Genomic DNA, 20,128 nt, shown 5'->3' on the forward strand with positions numbered 1-20,128 from the left:
TTGGAAACTAGTAACAGCTTTCAACTCTCCACAGGGAGTTGAAAAGGGGAGAAACACTTCTTTCCCATAACAAATAATTACAGCTTTCTTTCCCTATATTCTTTTTCACCTCTTGACGATYGTTAGGTGATTCATGCAGATTTGGAGACCAGCATTCGGAGGTGCACTAGGACATCACTRCCCTTCTGCTTCCCCTTGCTGTCACACTCATTGCCACACAAGGAGATCACACTGTGCCACTTACAGATTGCACTGGAAGAATGAAACACCAGAGACCTGAATGCTGGTAACTTAYAACATTCTACGATGCTATGGCAATACTTTATACTTCCACAGTGCATGTGAGAGCCCCAAAACTCTGCTTTGTGCAATACTTCCAGSTTGGATTTGTACATGGGTAACTCAGAAAGAGAGAGGAGAGGCAGCCTCAGCAAGGCAAGGCAGGGAAGTCAGCTGGGGTGTGACTGCCATGCTTTCCTGGTGAGATCACAAGCACATCATCCATCTCTTCATGTATGACCTTAAAGAAGGTTTGATTCTGATCTCTAGAGGAACGAGGCTAATCCTACCCTACAAACACAAACACTGCTATTCCTCTAGCCTTGCTGCATTCTTAGGAGTTCTAGTAATTAAATGTTGCCCTTCATATTATACGTTCTATGTATGTTTGTGAGCTTACAGAGAGCGCTCTGTCCTTTGCTGAACCACTGAAATACCCTTTGAGCAAGAAGAGGTATTTTAGGTCACCGAGGAAGGGGCAGCCACTGTGGTCCCATGCGCAGAGCCACGTGGGCGCCTGCCCAGTGCATCCCGGCGCAGCTCCCCATCCAGCCCTGCCACGGGCAAGGGCCCTGCTTCTCTTGTCTTATTTCTGTAAACAGCCCTGACCCCAGAATACAACTGCTCTAATCAGAAAAGTGGGCTGAGGGTACAAGACAACATAGAGAAAAAGACAGAAAACAAAACAAATCCTTTTGAGCAACGGCCTTACCACAGCCACAGCTATGTACGCTAAAACGGGACAGGCACACTGCAGAACAGGACAATTATATCTGCTGGGATTTAGGCTGCTTTTTTTTTTTTTTTTTTTTTTTTTTTTTGGCAGGCCTACAATATGATGCAATGAGCTTTGCAGGAAGTTCAGATTCTCTTTTTAATTTTTCCTATGTCTTGGCATTTCCAGTGACTCTGGACCCTGAGTGAATTTGAAGACTGAATGTGCGTACAGTTTATGTGTCAGTCCCTCAGAACAGCATGTCTTTAAGAAGCAGAAACTGTGTCCTTCCATGCTCCTTGGGCCACTGATCAGGAAACTGGAAAGTGGAGAGAAAAGGGCAGGGTGCAAAACAGAGCAGAGGATTAAAGACAGCAAGAGCTTGAGTCTGCCTCTTGGGCTCCTGTCTCATTAAGGGTAATGATGCAGGTCTCATGTATCTGGAACTGACTCCCACACCGTTAATGTTCATTCGCAGTGAACCCTCATTAAAAAATGAAACGTAAAAAGTCAGCACCATGGAAACATGATATATGTGAAATAAAAAAAAGTATATATATCAATAAATCAAGCTGGATGTTTCAGAAGCAGTTTTGTGTGAAAGAGCCCTGGCTGCTCCCTGTATTTGCAGTGCCCTGCACAGCGAACTAGCAGGACAGGCAGCGTGCTGGCAACGCACGGAGCRGGCTCCTGCTGCCAGTACCGGTGAGGGAGGGAAGTGCAAGTCTACACGGACCTTCTGGTACTTTTTCAGTGTATAGAGGCAGGTGCCTGTAAGTATATGTGTCCTTTCAAACAATTCATACATAAACCATTGTTGTTGGCTCTTTTGATTTGAACTTGTAAGTTAAAAGTTGTTTTCCTAGCACCCAATTCTGCTGCTGTCAGCTGTGATAAAGGGCTCCCCTGCTGAGCTTAACGAACAGACAGAATCTGCCATCGATCYGCTCACCCGGAGCGCGCGGTTCTGGTACGTCCTGCCCTTGCGCTGGATCCATTCTCAACTCGGGCAGCCTGTTTGCAGAAGGGGGTCTGCCATGATGAAGTTGCAGACACTGCCAGACTTGCTGAGTTACCGTAAGATGTTATGTTCTTGCAAGCCTGTCAAATGAGCAACTCCCATTCTGGTGATGTGAAGGAAGGAAGGAAGTCTAATGTTCAAAAAAGAGAGCAAGGAACATCCATGCATGAGCCACTAACTTGCTGTGATTGATGGGGCCTTAAAACATTCTCCTACAGAGATATGGCAAGTCCCTGTGAGATCCAGGGTCTTGGAATTGGGATGAAAACCAACCGAATGGAAAAACARCTGCAAAAACATCATGTGTCCAATGATGGATGGCAAGGAAAGGTCAAACCTCACTGCTCCACACAGAGCTGGGCTCTGACAGCCGCAGCCAAGGAGGAGACCCAGCGAGGCAGCCCCTGCACGAGGGCGCTACGGGAAAGCGGGGCGGCCTCCGCACTGCTGGCACACACTGACCGTGAGCGCGTCCCAGGCAGGGCGCTAGGGCACCTCCAACAGGGAAGTGTCACCAGAAGGGTCTGGGGAACCGCTGCCACCCRAGGCCATTGCTGCTCAGGTAGCGCTGATCCCTCCGTACGGATCCTTTTGTTCCTCTGCTAAAGCCACCACGCTGCTCCGGAGGATTTGTTCACACTTCCCTGATMATCAGACTGTCAACATTCCATATCTGAACAAAGCACATGAATGTTCCTTAGGGAGGTGGGAGAAGGGTAATTGAGCCACCAGGGCTGAATGATGCAGGAGCTGGGACACAGGTAGAAAGCAAGTAGCCCTGAGGATCAAAGCCACAGTTATCTACCCAAAGAGAAAAGCAACCAAAAAATCACTGTCTGGATGAAGCCGAGCAAGGACGTCACCTGGGAGAGCACCATCATGGGGCCAAACATTTTCCTTACCAAACCGGTCAGATGGAGTCAGTCCTCCAAGAGGAAAACCTGGAAACTCCAGCCCGCTGCCCTGCGGAGCCAAGGGAACTACCGCTCCTTCCTTGTCCCTCACCTCGCACCGTGCGYTGCATCTTTGCATTATGTCTTAATGCATCCCCTTCAAGGTGGGCTGGGAAGAGTGTGATGCAAGTAATRAACTGCATAGTAGCTAATTATGTTTCCCAAAAGACTCACTTTGAAACTTTGTCAAAGACAGGAACCAAACAGAATATCCTTCACGAATCTGAGGCAAAACTTGAGTTCATTGCTGTTTATCTCTGCAAAATAAGACAGACACTGCAAACGCAGATCCTATTTTGGGCTTTTAGTGGTGATTATTTCTTGTCTGATTATTAGCACTGTAACGTTTAGCACTGTAACGACAGTAACGATTTACTATCGTTAAAACCAAAATTTTGTCACCCAGCAGGAAATTCTCTATTCTATCAGGCAGATTTAACTCTCATTCATTTATTTCTTAACTGTGTTTGACTCGCTTGCTAATTACCCGGGAAGGCTGCATGCAGAGGGAGGCCGAAGCCAGAGGCTCCGTGCGAAACGGCCCCACGCTGGGGCCAGTGGCGCGTTGGTGCTGCGAGGCCCCGCTCTGAACCTGCCTCCTGCTAGCAGCAACACTGCAATGAGCAGACCCACAGCCTGCCCAGGTCCCCAAGGACCCCGGGAGACGTGCTCACCTCTGCCCTCAGCGCGGAGCTGGGTAATAAGCTGCTGTCGAAGTAGAGAAAGAAAAGTGATCCTGTACTTCCTGCATCCCACAGTCTGTGCATAAGCCATGGATCCAGGCTCCACCCTTCCTTCCGCTCGCTCCCTGCCTCTGCACAGAGGGTTGTACAGGGGCAGGGTGCAGCTCAAGCCGACCCTCTGCTGCTGCTCAGCTCCAGCGGCTCTGTGGGACACGTGGCCGCGCGGTCTGGCCTGCGGAGCTCCAGTAGAGGAGCACTCTGCCTCGCAGCTGCTCCCTTGCTGCAACCCCGCGAGGCTCCCATCCCCACGGAAGGGAGGGGAAAAGGGCAGGCGGGGGCAGGTTGCACTGAGTGCTGCGGTCCCGTGGGAAGAACAGCGCCCGTCACTTCAGAGAACTGTTTAGGAAATAAAGACACGATTAGTTCTGGAGCTAATTTCCTTGGTGCTTTGAAGAATGCAGCAGGTAAGATATCCACTGTAATTACAGAGCAAGATAAAGACGGGAAAGCTGCTGGCTGAGCTCCAGGGCTGAGGAAACCCTGAACGCTTCAGGAAAGGCATGACGGCTTCTTCCAGCTCCTTCTCAAACACCCATGGTGCCTGAGCCGTCGCCACCGCCGCTCACTGAGAAAACCGGAGCGTGGGGAAGAAACGCAGCCTGTTCTGCTTCCCAGAGCAGCACCCAGGAGAGGCACCGGATGGAGAGAATCTTGTTTCTATGGTAATTAAAGTTTGAAAAAGTATATAGAAGTCAATGTCATCCTAATATATATGTTTACATACAGACCCACAGTATTAAAAAGTTATTCAACTGCAAGTATCATGAGATCAGGTAAAAATCCAAGAGTTCCCCAATCTTTTGGYGGTATAATGTGCAAAACAGATGTAAATGAGGAATTATACCATTTACATGAGTGAATTATACTAGTGTAAAACACGCAAGTGATCCGAATGAGACCTGCGGTTTCAAACAGCTGTGTTTGGTTTGGAACAACAGTGGCACCACCTGGAGAAAAAGTCTCACATTAGGTAGCTCCTGCTTGGGATTTGGCTGGGCAGAGGAAACCTCCAAACCAGTTTTTGAAGGGTCTAACTTAGCAGCCCTATTCCAAAGGAAGGGCCCTCAGCTCCTCCAGGTCTGTAAATACTGAGTCACTCAACAGGGATCAAAGCAGGGACAGGAGGACTTGGACAGGCAGAGCCTCTCCCATGAGGTCTCCTCTTGCAGCAGCCAAAGTCACTGCACAAACTGTGCAGATGACACAAGAACCACCTTCCACAACAAGAGTCCAAAAAAACAGGGTTCAAAGTCTGACTTTGACTTTGGAAAGTTAAGTGTTCAGTCTAAGTAAGAAAAAATCTGTCTCAGAGTATATGTAAAAGCTGGGAGAAATTTACATTAACTGTTGAGTGTTCTCCACTGTTATCAAGTCCTGCTTGCTCTGTCAATGAGGTACATTTCCATTAATTCCATAAAAATTTCATTGCTAGAATTTAATATATGCATTCATATCTAATATCTGTGATGCAAGGCAATACACATTTCCAAATGGAGAAGCTCAGAGATGGAGGTCCTCTTAAACAGACACTCATGGTCTACTGGAGCGCTCTAAGAGATTCCAGTAACACCTGGTATTAAGCAGTTTGTTTTCTGGAAGCACCGTATCAGTGCCATGAAAAGAGGGAGAATGGAATGCATTCTGTATCCTACCCTTTATTTCTGCAGGATAATTCTTTATCTGTGACCCAGAAACAAGCTAAAGGAGTTCATCAGCAGACGCCAACAGCACTGGCTCCTTCCTTCTTGCCACCGCCCTGCACAGCCCTGTCCTGCAGGAGGGGACCTTGCTGGTCGGTCCCACAGCAATCAGGAGTCACCCATCCAGGCCGTGCTCCAGCCCACAGACACCAGGACAGGATTACCAGGGCTGTTAAAGGAAAGTGGCCTTGGCATGTGAATTAAGCTGCTGCTAAGCCCTCCTGCCTCCTCCTTTCCGTCCAAGCGTCCTTTAGACAGCTGCAGGCTCTGAAAGAGAGACCTCCCTGGAATATGTTCACTTCAAAAAGGAAAAAAAAAACATGCTCTGCCTTGCTGAGCCCTTTTCAGTGAAGCAGGTCATAGCACCAGGTCTTTTATCCTGTCATTCCTGTCTTCTGCTTGATGCACATCATAAATCCACAGCGGTTTGCACAGCAGCTCTGTGCTGAAATCTGACAATCCCACACATCTTTCGTTAAATGTGCTGTTTTTCACCCTAATGGACAAGCAAAACCTCCTTTGAAAACTTGAAATATGCAAGGCCAGACTCACATAATTATAATGAGTCTCACATAATTATTGAAACGATCAATAGTTTCATTTTCCAGTTCTTGTGCTAGCACTAAGGAAAAAGAATTCATTTTTTTCTAACAAAGTCTAACTTCCATGTCTCAACTAGAATTTATCCTATAGTTCATAAACTAYACACAAAACTTAAAGGGCAAACATACACAGAGATCTACATTAACAAGGTGGCATAGAAAAATAAGACAGAGATATCTAATTATAAAAGCAATAGAAACCATGCTGACCCTGGGCGCTGGCAGAGGCAGCAGGGCCCAGAAATCCACTCTGTCACTTTCACGAAGAACCATCGGGTTGGAAAGGAGCACTTCATTCTCTTGAAACTGCAGAAGGATTTCTGAGATGTGAAAGGTAATTAGGAGTAACTTAGTAGCTAGCATCAGGATTGGGAATTAGAAATTAAGAAATTCAGTTCAGGACATATTTCCCAATTTTGCTGCATGATCACAGTTAAGTTAGTTAACGTTCCCCTACTTTAGTTTTCCCTGCTGTAAAAAGAGGACGATAATAATTAGCCACCTTTGTGGAGAGCTTGGAAACCTACCCAAGCAAGCGGCGTTAGGAGGAAACCCCTGTGCACGGCGGGTACCCGGCCTGGCCCGCGCGGCCGGACGCGAGGGCTCCTGCCCCAGCGCTGCCGAGCCCTGCGGAACCGCACCGGGGCCCTGAGCCAGCGCCCGAGCCGAGCCCACCTCTGCTTTGCACCCCAAGCGCTCCGGAGCCAACGCTTCCAGGTACGTCCTGTTCCACACCGTGGGGACTGGATCGACAGAAATGTTCGCAAAGGAATTCACATGTTTCTTGCTCCCACTAGCACTCCATCCCCAAAYTCAGTTGCAGTTGACAGTTTAATGATAATAGCTTTCTGTTTATATATCATTTGTGATAATGCTCCCATTCTCCTCGAATTCAATCCCCAGCAAAAGGGGTGCTCTAATGCATGCAGCCACAGACCAAAATGACAGTAATTTTCTTTTCTCCTTGGAAGAGTTTAGTAAACAATTACATTTCAATTAAAGATGGGATGCTGAAGGAAGCACCATTTGGCTCCTCAGTCATTACAGCAAGATAAATTCTCAAATTCAAACTATTTAAATATAATTTACATGGTTGCTTTTGAAAAAATTGTTCGAAATGAAATGACAAATAGTATATATTATATACCAACAAAAACTTGAGGAAAATCCTTTAATATCTAGTCCACAACAGCTTGAGTTAGGATCCCATCATTTAGGATTACGTTCAGTGAAGAGCAATGGTAGAAGGTTTCTTAACTTTAATCTCTCCAGTTGTTTCTATGTACTGGAATGATGCCATTAGCACTTAATACTTCATTTATCAAAGATTAAAACCATGATAGCGGGATGCCATACGAGTAGTTTATAATATCACTGGAAATTCAGCTGTGCACCCAAGCCGAAGAGCCAGAAGTGTTGGGAAACAACTTTGCATCACAGGGCACCCAAAATAAGGCCCTAACAAAAGCAGTCAACAGATGGCAGTACTCGAATGAGTTGGAAGGAAAGTCACCATAGAAACTTTGGGGAGCACAAAACTCAGTGAGATGGGTTTAAGTGGAAAATTATCATTTTACACCATGAGATGCATAGATGAGGGGCTTTTTTTTYCCCTAATCTTTAAGAAGCTCTAATTTCTCAATGTGGAAGAAAAAGGAACAGCTAATTCAAAAAAATGAGATGTTGAAATCTTAAAGGTTGATTTTCAAAGTTCTACACAATAGGGAGAACTCTACAACTCAAAACCCATCAGAAATTGATATTTTTCCAAAAGTCCATTCAGCATTTGCTTGGCAAACTTCTGCTTGGGAAAGGAGGCATTTCCAAATAAATTGCTTTAGATTTCAAATGAAAGAAAGGAACTGAGAGCACAACCCTGCCAATCCACTCGCTCCAGAGCTTATCCATCCCCTGGAGACTCAGTAGCAGAAGGATGGAGATGTCAGGGAAGAGCTGCCAGCTGTGAAGCATGAAAACTTCGCATCAAAACCTACAGCAGCAAGCTCAAAAGTAATAATTGCATTACTGCTAAGCTAGAGCAYTAATTACTATTCCCCATGGCTAGAGTGGACTGACTGTTTAATGTTCCTCTTCTGGTTAATGAAGGAAGGTGAGGTAGAAAGGCAAACTATAYAGAGAGGGTGAAATTTTTATCCTATATGTGAAAAGTGATGGAATTAAGCAGCCTTAATTCAGCCTCCATTATATGCTGGAAATAATTTCTCTTAACATATCATTGCTGAGCTGGGAGGAGTCACTCACCGTGACGCGGAAGGGCGTTGTGGCGGCGGGCTCCATGGCAGGGTTCTTCTCGGGGCCCCCACTGGGCATATTGCGCCTCTGCCCACACCTCTCCGGGGGCGACTCTGTGGAGAGAGAGCACGAAGGCCCGTTACAAACACGCAGCCAGGAACACTCGTGTCGCCCCGGCTCGGAACTTGATTGCGCTGAAGTCACACGTGGTGCTCTGAACTTGTTGCTTCACCCTGCAGTGCATCCAAAGCAAAGCCAGAAAACACCACCGTGACACAGACCAAGACATGGAGACCAGGACGGAGCTGATCCCTCCTATTATTCCCAATTTTCCTTCAGAAAGGGTTTGGAGTCCGTTTTCCATCTCGGGGTAGTGTGAACCCTGTGGACAACACACCAAGGGAGGCTCTGCAGCAGAGACCCCTCCAGGGTCTCCAGGCCTGGTGCTGCCAGCATCCATAGCAAGCCTAGAGCTACCTGTAGCAGCACCATGGCATTCAGCAACAATGTAAAGGTCCCTACATGAATGATAACAAACTGCTCTCCATATCCACTAGAGGGAGAAGAAGAAATAAGTTTTATTTTACAGCAAAAGACATTCGGGTTAGGCTTTCAAAAAAGTCATCTCTTGGTATTTTAATACCTTTCCTCAGATTCACAGTCAATACAGATCTTGAAAATCCCATGGGGACACTGCRAGGTGTCGCTAATTGATGTCTGTCAACCTTTCTGTATGTCAAGATGAAAGATGCCCAAGTAAGGCAAGGTGTTACTGCAGGCAGCTAACCACAGGATGATGTTTCCAGAAGCACTCAGTTTTATCAGATAATGTCCTCGCTGGCCACTGAATTTCTCTGTTAGCTCAATATTATCCCTCAGCTCATAGAAATTCCAGGATTACACCTTCATTTGTCCATTTATTGGCTCTAGATCAGATCTGATTTGAGGGCTTAGACACACAGTATCGCAGGACACTATTTGCTGTCCCAAAGTCCTCAACTTCTTATGAACTTAAAACCTCCAAATCTCTCCTTTATGACACAGAGCCCTGCAAATCACTGAAGCAACAGTCTATTAAATGAGGATTTAGTGCAGACAACCTGGAGCTGAAAAACGATTCCTTGGGCACAGGGAAGAGCAGAGCTGCCCGTGAGCAGGAACAGGCAGCCACATGCACAGCATGGATTTCAGATCCTCCCTGCTTTCCGCCTGCCTGGCCTGTAATGCTCAAATAAGGGATGGGATATAAACAGATGAGCAATAAGAACTCTTCTAATTACCTTTGCACAGCTGGATCAGGCCAGCTAACAACATTATCCAGTTCTTTAGAAGCTCTTAACTCTCAAAATTAGATTGGAAAAGGTTCATAACTCACTTTGAGGAGAACTGGGGCTATACTGACTGAAATGCTCTTTTCTTCTGCATTATAGATGGCATTTTTCTGCACTTTTCTAATCCTGAACAATCAAATCTCTGCATTTCTGCTCATGCTGCCTGACTTCCCCAGCACTTCACAGAACCACGTTCTGCGGGTCCTCCGGATYCCTTCTGACCGACACCTGCTGAATCTCCTGGCAAGTGGAAGTGCTCAGTGTCTGTGACGGTGCTGACGCTGGGCTGGGGTTCCTCTGCCTTATGCAATSATCCAGGAACAGAAGCAAGAAGGAACAAAAGTGTTTTTTTCCCCCCCCCCCCCAAATATATACAGAGGCTGCAACATTTGGGGTTTTTCACATTGCTGTATAAGATCTTAAATCTAGAAGAGAAACTTCCTTGAAATGAAAAAAAGCAGAGCGCTCCAGGAGGTGGTTGCACAGAGCTGGCTCCACAACGCCTCGTGCTGTGCATTGCACTAGGATTTTTTTAAGTTGCCAGGGTGGAAAAGCAGCATCCCACTGAGCTCACTGCCAGCAGGAGGAGGACGCTGATGCAGCACTGTAAACACTGCACATTAATTTAGGACCCTAAGGTTTAGGAATATTTCTGAGTGTTTCTGTACAGTAATAAATGCATTTGATTTGTTAACTAATTTGAAGCATTTGAACTAACAGAATAATTAATCCTCAGCACACTCTTGAGTGCTCTTCTGCATACGGAGAGACAACCAGTGAGCGGGCGAGCGACCCCCCGAGCCCTGGGGGGTCCTGACGCCCAAGCTCCTGCCTAGGGTGCTCGGCTCTGCTGTCCCCTCAGCTGCAGGGGGACAGGCAGGGCAGGCACGCGCAGCCATGGCACAAATATGAAAGCTGTTTTCTTATCACCTGGGAAAGGTGATTTAGTTTTTTTTTGCATTAGCACTACCCGCTGCTGTGAATCACTGCTGGTCCAAGAGATCATCGGGTTTACGATCTCCTTAGTGCGAATGAAACCCACTAACTCGTTCTGGTTGCTCGCATCCTGTCCCCACTCCCCGCCGCTCCTCACCCACCGCTCCAGGAACGCGCCTGTGGAAGAGCCGAGGCGAACAGGAGCAAAGGAAGGCAGCTGCAAGGAACAGCAAGCAAGCAGGCACTTCCAAGCAAGCTGATTTTCTGATAGGAAACTGCTCCAGCTCCCAACAAGAATGGGAGGTGCAGATCTGAATGAGCGTCACAGAAGTTAGCAGTAAGAACCGTCTCCCTCAACTCACCAGAAGGAAGCTGTGCTCGTCAGCAACCCACATGCCATGGCACTCCGAACAGGTCAGGAAGAAGAGGAGAGAGGATGACTTCATTGGAGGCAGCAAGAAAGAGAAGTATGACTGGAATGCCGGACAAGCCAGCAGCGCTGGAGACGCGGTGGGAGGCTGGGAGCCACCAGGTCCCTTCCCCAGGACGGCAGTGACGCGCTTTGAGGAATGGAGGCTTTAGAGGACAGTAAAACTCCACCAGATCGTCTGGATGTAACGGAGAACGAGCAAAGTTCATCAGAACCACAAGCTGCCGAATAGATCCTGCGTGCGGTACTTGAGCGGGTCAGGCTCGTGCCTGACCTTCGCCCAGGAGCCACCAATGGCCAGGTGCTGCGTCACCCGCCGCGTCCCTGCTCTGCCCCATTGGCTTCGTGCCTGACGTCCCTAATGCGCCCCGAGAGCTTAACTGGGTGGAGTTTCTGTGAAACTGGGGAGAACAGGAATTACCGGTCTTCTGCTCATGCAATTACATTTGGTGAATTAATTTTATTGCCTAATGAACTTAGGTGCTATTCTCCTAATTTTTGCATTATCTAACAGCTCCTTACTCGTAGGCCCAACTGAGGAGAAGATAAGGCACAGAGTAGCAGAAGTGGTTTATTTAATACGGCTCAAAGTAGCATTTCCAAATTAAAACCAGTCCCTGAAGAGCAGACTTAGCAGTGTCTGTGTGATTCAGGCCACTCTGAAAGAGCATGGAGAGAAATCCACATTTCAGACAGCTTTAGGTGGCCACAGGAGTGCAGGAGAAGGACARTTCTGTGCAGCACGGCCCTCTCACTCCTGCCCCTGTGTTTGTCCACACCAGAAGCTGGGCTTTACACCCCATTCTTGCATTGCTTTAGGCACAAAGCTTCTCAAGCCCTCATGCTGTGGCCACCTTTCCAGACAATTGAGGATGCTGTTTATAGAACCAYAGCTTATAAAGCAACAACTCTTTCTTACCTAACTACTTGGGTAGAAACAAAGAAATGACCTGGGATCGTTCCTTGCCTTTAGTGCTTTCCCCGGCACAAAATTGTTCCCATTGCACCATGAGAAGGTGGCTGAGTGCCCGTAGCCTGTGGCCAGCTGCAGGGATTACACCAAACCTGCAGTTTCTTATCATTGCCACTGCTTCCCTCACTAACACGCGGTGCTAGCACACCCTCACGTTCTGCTTCCCAGGGAGATGCCTTCTCTTCCCAACTGCGCCATTCCAGAAGCCCCAAGACCTGCCCCGATCCTCTGCCACTACCAGGATGGTGCCTGGACTGGTTGTGTAAGCTGAAGATCTTACTAGAACTAGCTACAACACAGAAATCAGTGCAATTCATAGAGAAAACAACGTCCAAATTGTTTCCTATCGGCAAAAAAAATAATGTTCACCTTCTCTCAAAGGAGGACTAAGATCCTCTGGGAGAAGAACTTATTCTATCATGTTGTTAATTAATGATCTGAAGTGTCATTGACCTTTGCCATAGCACACTGTGCACTTTAATGGATCTCACATCATCTGTGTCATGTTCCCAAATATCATATTCTGGGTAGCATTTAATACTGCTCATATTGCTCAAGGGAAGGGTTATTAATGGCTTTTGAACTAGTACTGCAAAAGAGCTGCGGTATTTTTGTGTGCACCTGATAGGTATCTATTCCTCAGGAAGACAAGTGCGCATAACCAGCAGCTCGGTGAGACGGGTTTTGTCCCGTGTAAGCAAAAACGGGACATATTCACCTATCCCCGTCTTCTGAGGGGCTCTGGTTGCCCAGTTTTGACAGCCTGTTCTCTTCTAGCAAGGTCAGTCAGGCCCGTTCCCCTGCAAAAGGAGKTATCCATGTTTCCGTTCTCACCTGCCGTGGGGTAATGGGAATGTTGCTCCAACAGAACCAAAAYCCAGCTCCTCACTAGAGGGAGCTGAAGCCTCTTTGCTGCAGCACAGGAAAACAGCAGGGACAGGAATGTCAGGCACAGGGTACTTCTGCAGTGCAGGGCAGAAATGCGGCTGTGAGACACGTTCCGGGGTGGCATTTCTTTCTGGTGTGTTGCCTGTTTGCTTATTTACCCTTGGGGAGCGCTTCCAGCTAAGAGGACTCGTGCTCCTCTTCTGCCCGCGGCTCCCCAGCCCACCTGAACCGGCCCAGGGCAGGTCGGCCCTTGGCTCCTGTTGCCAGTGAGGGCCATTCCGGACCCACCTTTGCTCTCCTGCCAGCCGATGGGAAACACATCCCTTACCTTCAGAGACAGATGAAACTTACTGGTTAAGAAGATGACTCCAAGAGGGCAAAAAGGAAAGGAGCAAAGAAAATAAAGCAGATTGAAGAAGCCAGCAATGGGGAGCACACCTAACCTCAGCAAGAGGAGTCAGGAAAACACACACAACAATTGCTAGGTACTCCAAAGCTCAATAAACAGATCCATGTACTGAAAATAAATAAATAAATAAATAACTTAGCTGCAGGTGCCTAGACCTGTGACATGCTCTACATGCCAGAGCAGTGACAGAAAATATGAGGCATCCAGAAAACTACTGTCCCCCTTTAAAAATAAAAAGCAAACTGTACCGATCGAGCAGCCTTCATCACAAACTCCAATTTTGTTCTATCTTGTATTTTTAATTAGATACATATATATATTTGGGTATTTCTCTTTATTTATCAGTCTCCAATATAAAATATGTATGATATTTATCTTTCTCTGGTGCGATGTCTAGAGAACAAATTTATCTTGTGCTAACGGCATATCATTAGGAGCCTTTTCTCTGGGGTGGAACTGCAATCAAGCACAGACTGAGAAACTACATCAGAAGAAGATGAAACTCCAGCCTGTTTGGGGACCAGACTGGGAAGACTGCAAATACGCTGGCCGGGCAGCAGAGGATGATACAGTGAAGCGGAACGTCGCTCTCCTCCTCTGTGATGATGAAGACAAGCAAGGCAGAGCTCGGAGAGCTTCAAGGCAGCTCTGGGGAGCTTTAAATTGGATTCATCCATCACGCTGACCGCTCCGCGGCGGCTCCCGCGGTCCCTACCTGCAAGGTGGCCGGGCGCCCTGTGGCCCGGAACAGCACCCGCCCTRCCCTGCCTTGCGTGGCCACAACCCGCTGCCCCCTTGCAAAGGGCCTGGGGAAAAGGGCCCGTCCGGCGCCACGAGGTGGGTGCAGGGGACCCCGCCTGCTCCGCTGCCCTTTGACAGCACCCAGCACCCGTCCAGCCTGGGACGGTTGGCTCCATGCCTGCTGTAAGGGCAGCACAAAGGAAACCCACACACAGTTTAACTACTAAGTGGTTTTTTCCAGTCGTGCACTGTAGCTGCTCTAACAGGTTTGTACTGGTAAAACACAAATTAAATAAATAAATACTTAATTTATAAGCATGATTCGTCAGAGATTTGATTTTCTGCTGCAAAGAAACAGATGTTCTATTGATGGCACTTCATTAGAGAGATAAATGGGGTCACATACGTATCTCCAGTCACATCCATCTGCATAATAGACCAAACATTAAGATTTGAAACTCACATAGTATCTGCAGTTYTTGCATCAGCCTGAAAGATTCTTAATGCCCAGAGGCAATTAATCCAAGTTAGATTACTTTAGCATTTGAGAAACTATGATATTGCTCAAGGAAGCAGAAGGTTGGGATTTAACATTGGTCATTTCAGGTTCAATTCAACTGAAAAAACTAGGTAAGATCTGCTATTCTTCTGTAACTACACAGCACTGTTTTTGGTAGCTGCTGGACTAAACGCAGTACCCGCAGTAGCTCAATGCAGCTTGCCTGGTGAACTGACTTAAGGACAGAGCAGGTATGAAAATACAGTTCATACCTCTAGCTGTGCTTATCCCTCGTGAAGAAGCTAGCAGAAGAATTTTTCCTGTTCTCCCAAGCACATGCGCTGGAGACATTAGAGGTCCCCAACCAAAAGACAAGGACCCTCCTAGCAGTTTTTTACAGTCCTGAATTTCTAATTTATTACAGTTGATACTGACATTTGCCCCTTTTTATTATTATTTTGTCTCTGCTCCKCTTACACAAAGAGGCTCTGAAAACAAACTCGCAGGTGTCTGCTTAAAAAAAATCACTTTTTAGACCTTCCATGCAAACATCACTAGTGCCAGTGAAAGGGATAGGAAAGCAAATACAAACAAGCTGTCAAGCCTTCTCATTTTACGTGAGTAGCAGTGTGCTACAAGCAGGCATTCAAAATCCTCATCCTTTACCCAACCACCCTGCAGTAATTGTCCTACTTCTGGGATTGTAGACCCTTTAAGGGCTGCACAGTGTTTAGCTGCCAAGAGAAAGGTGCCCAGGGTAAGAAGGGCCGCGGCAGGAAGCCGTCCGTGGCGCGTGTCCGTCCTCAGGGCCGGGGGCTGCTGCCCGCGCAGGGACCTCGCGCTCCCTGGGGCGCCCGGCTGCGCCACTCGCATAGACACTATCCCGCCCAAATCGGTGCCCCATAAAAGTCATCTAAACAAACAAGAAATGTTCTCGCTTTAGATACAACAGCCATCCAGAGGTCTAAAGCTACTCCACATGCAAAGGGAAAATATCTTGTATTTAAAACTGGCCCGTTTGGTTACCGTGGACACTGTTAATGTTAAGGATGACTGTTACCATGGGAACCAAGAAGCTTAAGAAGCATCCTGTAATTTAACTCCAAATGCCAAAATTGACAGCAGTCCCCCTCCTGCCGCATTTGGGTACTTCAGAACAAGCCCTGGCTTGATCTCCAACGCTACAAGAAATTCACGGATGCAGAAGTGCTGTAAGAAATCAAAAGTGTGAGCACTTAATGTACAAAAGAAACTTGCACTTCAAATAAATTGGTTTCTTCAAAAAGAAAGATTAAGTGCTCCACATCTGAGGATTCTCTTTACAGTGTAAATGTTAATGAAGCAAAACTCTGGCCTCCTTTATTCCTGGCCATGTTTCTCAAAGGCTGTACAATTCTTACAGGGCATGTTTTGCTCCAAAGTGAATGCTTCAACACTCCTCTTAAAAAGAACTTCTAAAGTAACGCTGAGCACCCAGTATTCAAAAACGAACCTCCAAGAACAGAGCCGAGCTTCCAGCCTCGCTCACAAGAACAACCCTGCGATAAGAGCCGGGGCCCTTCCCGTGGCGGCAGCAGCTGGCAGCACCAGATTCGCGGCTCGGCCCTTGCGCGTGCTGCTCGCTGCCTTTGCAGATATTTCTGCTTGCGCAGCCCCGGCCTGCCCGGGGGGATCATCACCACAGCCTTCACTTCCCACACCGCAAAATCAGTCCCACCCTGAGGCCCGCTCTCCTCCGGCCAGGACTCAGGAGGATGCACAAGTTACCTGCAGCCTGTCCTGTTTTCTGACCTGCCCAGCCGGCAGCAGGGCAGGTTTTAAGACGTTACCAACTTTTACATTGGATAATTTTCAAAGGGGCCTGAGAAAACCTGCTTTAAGTCCAACTTTAAGGCTCTACAAACCAATGAAATGAGTGAAGATGTTCTCAGTTTTGTTCACTGTTTACATGCACAGACACAGACATACCAACTCATAAGTAATTAAAATCTAAATTTAAAATATTCCCTGAAGTGATTAATAGGAAAGCAAACTGCACTAAGCTAGTATCTAAGATCAAAAAAGCAAAAATGATACAACTGAACAGGGGAACTGACCCATGTAGTTTGCTGTTTCTATCGAGACCAGAGCAAATCAAAGGATTATAGAGTGTCTTCAGTGCAATAACTTAAAGGATTAGTGCCACAGTAAAAGACCTTCCAGGGAAATACAGGTTTAAAAGCTTTAAAAAGCGGCTCTGTATCTGAATGATTTGGGCTGCCACAGCTGAAAGGAAACAAGCTTGCTCCAGTACGTAGGAGATCATGAAACAACTGCTGAAACCCTCCGAACAGGCTTTTGGAAGCAATTATTTGCTGGATGCAGATCAGGACTTTCAAYCTGTTTCTCATTTATTACCTATACCTTCTAGCTAAAACACTCTGCGTTTCTTGGGAACAATTCAGCTCCTCATTTCCTTCCCAGACTGATGGGTCCCCCTTGGCAGCACTGGGAGGGAAAGTGAGTTTAGGAGCCCAAAGCAGGCACCCGAGGCAGAGCAGCACCAAAGGCGAAGCAGAAAGGCAGCAACCCCTCGATCCCTCCTCGGGACGCCCCAAACACTGCCCAAGAACGTGGGTAGCTTTAAGAAAATCTGTGGCTCATTCGAACAGTCTATTTTTCTTAAGATAATGGTATATTTTTCTTAAGAAATGATATGGAGTCAGTTCTTAGAACTGAACTTGTTTTTACTACAGCAGAAATKGATAACCTTATGACAGAAAATACATGCTAACGTGTGCTATTTCTACATTTCTGACCTGCTTCTGAAGGAGATGCTGCGGGACCGTGTTGCACCTGCCAGGCTGGGCAGTGCTGCCACYGGCCCTGAATTTTTGCTCAGTAAGGGGATGCTTAGACTTCTACCAACATCATTTTCCTATCAAAACAATTCACAGGGAAGAATTCCTCCATCATGCAGTTTCCTAAGCTATTAAATAGAGTGTAGATTTTTATTAGACAATTAAGCATTGAGCAAAAACGGCAATGTCGCAGTTGGAACAGTAAGGCTAAAAATAGCAGTGCTGCCAGGGAATATTTCTTGCAATCAGCACAGCTTTAAAAATTCTGCAGATCGTTCTATGGGCATCTGTCAGCCATGCTGTTAAAATTTCAATGAGACACTGCAAGGAAAGAGTTCTAATAGAAAATGCCACAGAAGAGACTTGAAAAACAAAGCGATGAGCATTAAAAAATGACGAGCAGGAAGATCTCCTCCTCCTGACACTTAAAAGACACCATCCTTGAAAAAAAAATCACTAGTGTTGGTAACTGGACTCTCCACTCCTCTACTCCCAACCTCTAAATGGGGGGAAGAAAATGTGTTTATGACATGTTGCTTGAGAAAATAAAAGGTAGGCTATGAGTTAGAGGATAATGCTGAAACAGCAATATGTTAGTCAGATTTCTGTCTGAGGCAACACTTACAGGCAACACTTAAGCACATCTGTATTTGCCTAGCAAACACCAATCTATTAGTAAAGCTAAATCAGATCTATTTCTTTCGTTGGTATTCTGATACCCAGACCTTGTCATAGCTAGTACTATCTAAGCTAAACTTAAATTAAAGTGGTGGAAAAGAATTATACTGAAATACAAGGAAGCATAGAGAAAATGTATGGAATTTCAGTTAGCTTTAGATATAATAAAACTTCCTTTGATCTTATGTCATTCTGTTACATGCTGGGAGAATTTTCAAGTCCCTGCTTTCCTCCTCTCAAGAAAGTGTCTTAACCTCTAAGGTAATGGCTATTTGGGGATAAGTTGATCTCTCATATATTGCTTAAAAGATATATATGTATTTTTGAATAGCCTGTGCTGAGAAAAAAAAACAGAGCCTGACCTTAGCCTCCAAGCTCTCGCTGTTTGGTGTATTAAAATCCCGGGCTTTGCTGAAGATCAGTGAGTCTTCTCTTCACAGCAGCCATCAAAGGGAAAGAAGAAGAAAACCTATGTAATAAAAATCCTTTTCATGGGATGCCTTGAAAAGCATCTGTGATAAACAGAACTTGAGCAAGACATTTATGTGCAGGGAGCTGACACAGGCAGCAGTATCAGGAACACTAAAACGCTAAGATCAGGAACTCAAAATGTTCTAAAATTCGCAGAGCTTTGATGCCAACTGATTGACTCCAGTGCTTTAAGAGGAAAGAAGTGAAACCAAAGAAGTGTTTGGTTCCAACCACTAATTCCAATTCTGAGAATTTAAGCAGCCTCCAGACTCAGTCCCACTGAGAAAAATGGGTGGCAGGAAATTGTTTTAGAAGCGTTGATTAAACATGGGCAAATAGTCACTTAAACCAAAAGGAGGACAAGAAGGGATGAAGAACTTCCTGCTTCCCATGCAATCTCCCTTTTGCAGGGTACGTTAGTATGCTGTAAAATATGTTTTCCTAACTGAAAATATAAGAGAAAAGGGCATGAACTTTCTATACAGTTTAGCTACAAAGGAAGCTTGCCTGTATCTATGTCACTGTGTTGCATACTGGGAAAAAATGTTATTGCTGAAAAGCAAAATCTGCCAAAGGATCCGTTTCTTAATTAAATGATAGTAATTAAACAATTTACTTGTATGTTATTTTAAAAACTCGAAGAGTAATTTCTGAAGTTTGGGAGCACACGGACTATACCCTTTACGACTAATAAAGCAGCTGAATCCTGGCATTAGGTGCAGTCTCAGATAGAAGACTGCGCATTGAGCACCTATGAGTAGTTTATATGGAAAAACTGAATTTTCCAAACCCTTGCCAATGACACCTGTTCCTTCATTATAGACCTAATTRAATAGATGCTATGAAGAAAACCAGAGCTCAAAGCACCTTAGCCAAAAGCAGGTGCTTTTATAGAGAATTCCCCTTCTCTTTCTCTGACAGCACCCGGCTGAGCACGCCACATCACGGGAGCCTCCCTGTCCTTCCCTGCTCTCCCCATTGCCCAGCCAGGGCCTCCCCAAGGCTGCTGGAAACACCGAATCGCGTGGAGCTGGTGCCGAGCGTGGTGCCCACGGCCGCGCTTGTGGCTCTGTGAGCGGAGGCCGCCAGTGTCACTTGTATTTCTGGAGACAGGCCTAGCAAAACAAGTTAAAGTAGCTWTCAAGGCTGGACTAATGGGCACCACTTGACAGAAAGACAAATAAAATTGCAGTGTACTTTTGTAATGGCCACCTCTGGGACTAATAGAGAATGAGAATTCCTCAATCCATAGGATAATGACCCTAACACACAGTGCTCAAAATAATTGAAAGTAACCTTCTTTCAGGAGACAAATTGAATGGCAAAGAGCAGCTTGTCCCTGTGACCAGGATGGCAAATAGACCCATGAGACGAGTGGTGTTTGAGGCTGCTTTCTGAGATCACTGCCAAGCGACTCGAGCAAACGCAGAGAGGCACCGGCCTGTCCGTGCAGCAGCGGTTCACACGGGAGATGCCCATCAGATCAGGGGACTTGCACTGGATACACTTGGTGCTGCTGTAAAAGACAGCGCTGCATTTTGTACCAGGCTGCGCTCAGCAAGCTCTTCCCAGCAGACTGCTCTGTGTTTACGCTGAATCTGATAAATCACACCATGTTCCCTCAAGGACTTAGCCCATGGGTCATCCTTATCTGCTAAGAGAGGCC

The 20,128-nt window shown here is 46.4% G+C and overlaps 1 protein-coding gene across 2 annotated transcripts in view; it reads right to left on the reverse strand.

Moving 5' to 3' along the window:
- The window catches only part of DAB2IP (DAB2 interacting protein), a 154,876-nt gene that overhangs the window by 80,648 nt on the left and 54,100 nt on the right, over positions 1-20,128 (reverse strand). For both annotated transcript variants that reach the window (XM_026049498.1, XM_026049497.1), the window contains exon 2: positions 8,276-8,379. In XM_026049498.1, coding sequence (XP_025905283.1) covers positions 8,276-8,344 — 69 coding nt within the window. In that variant the 5' untranslated portion in view covers positions 8,345-8,379. The remainder of the gene's footprint in view (positions 1-8,275; positions 8,380-20,128) is intronic.

The sequence above is a fragment of the Nothoprocta perdicaria genome, unplaced genomic scaffold (genome assembly GCF_003342845.1).
Source record: "Nothoprocta perdicaria isolate Ctin4 unplaced genomic scaffold, notPer1 scaffold_6, whole genome shotgun sequence".
Taxonomy (NCBI): domain Eukaryota; kingdom Metazoa; phylum Chordata; class Aves; order Tinamiformes; family Tinamidae; genus Nothoprocta; species Nothoprocta perdicaria.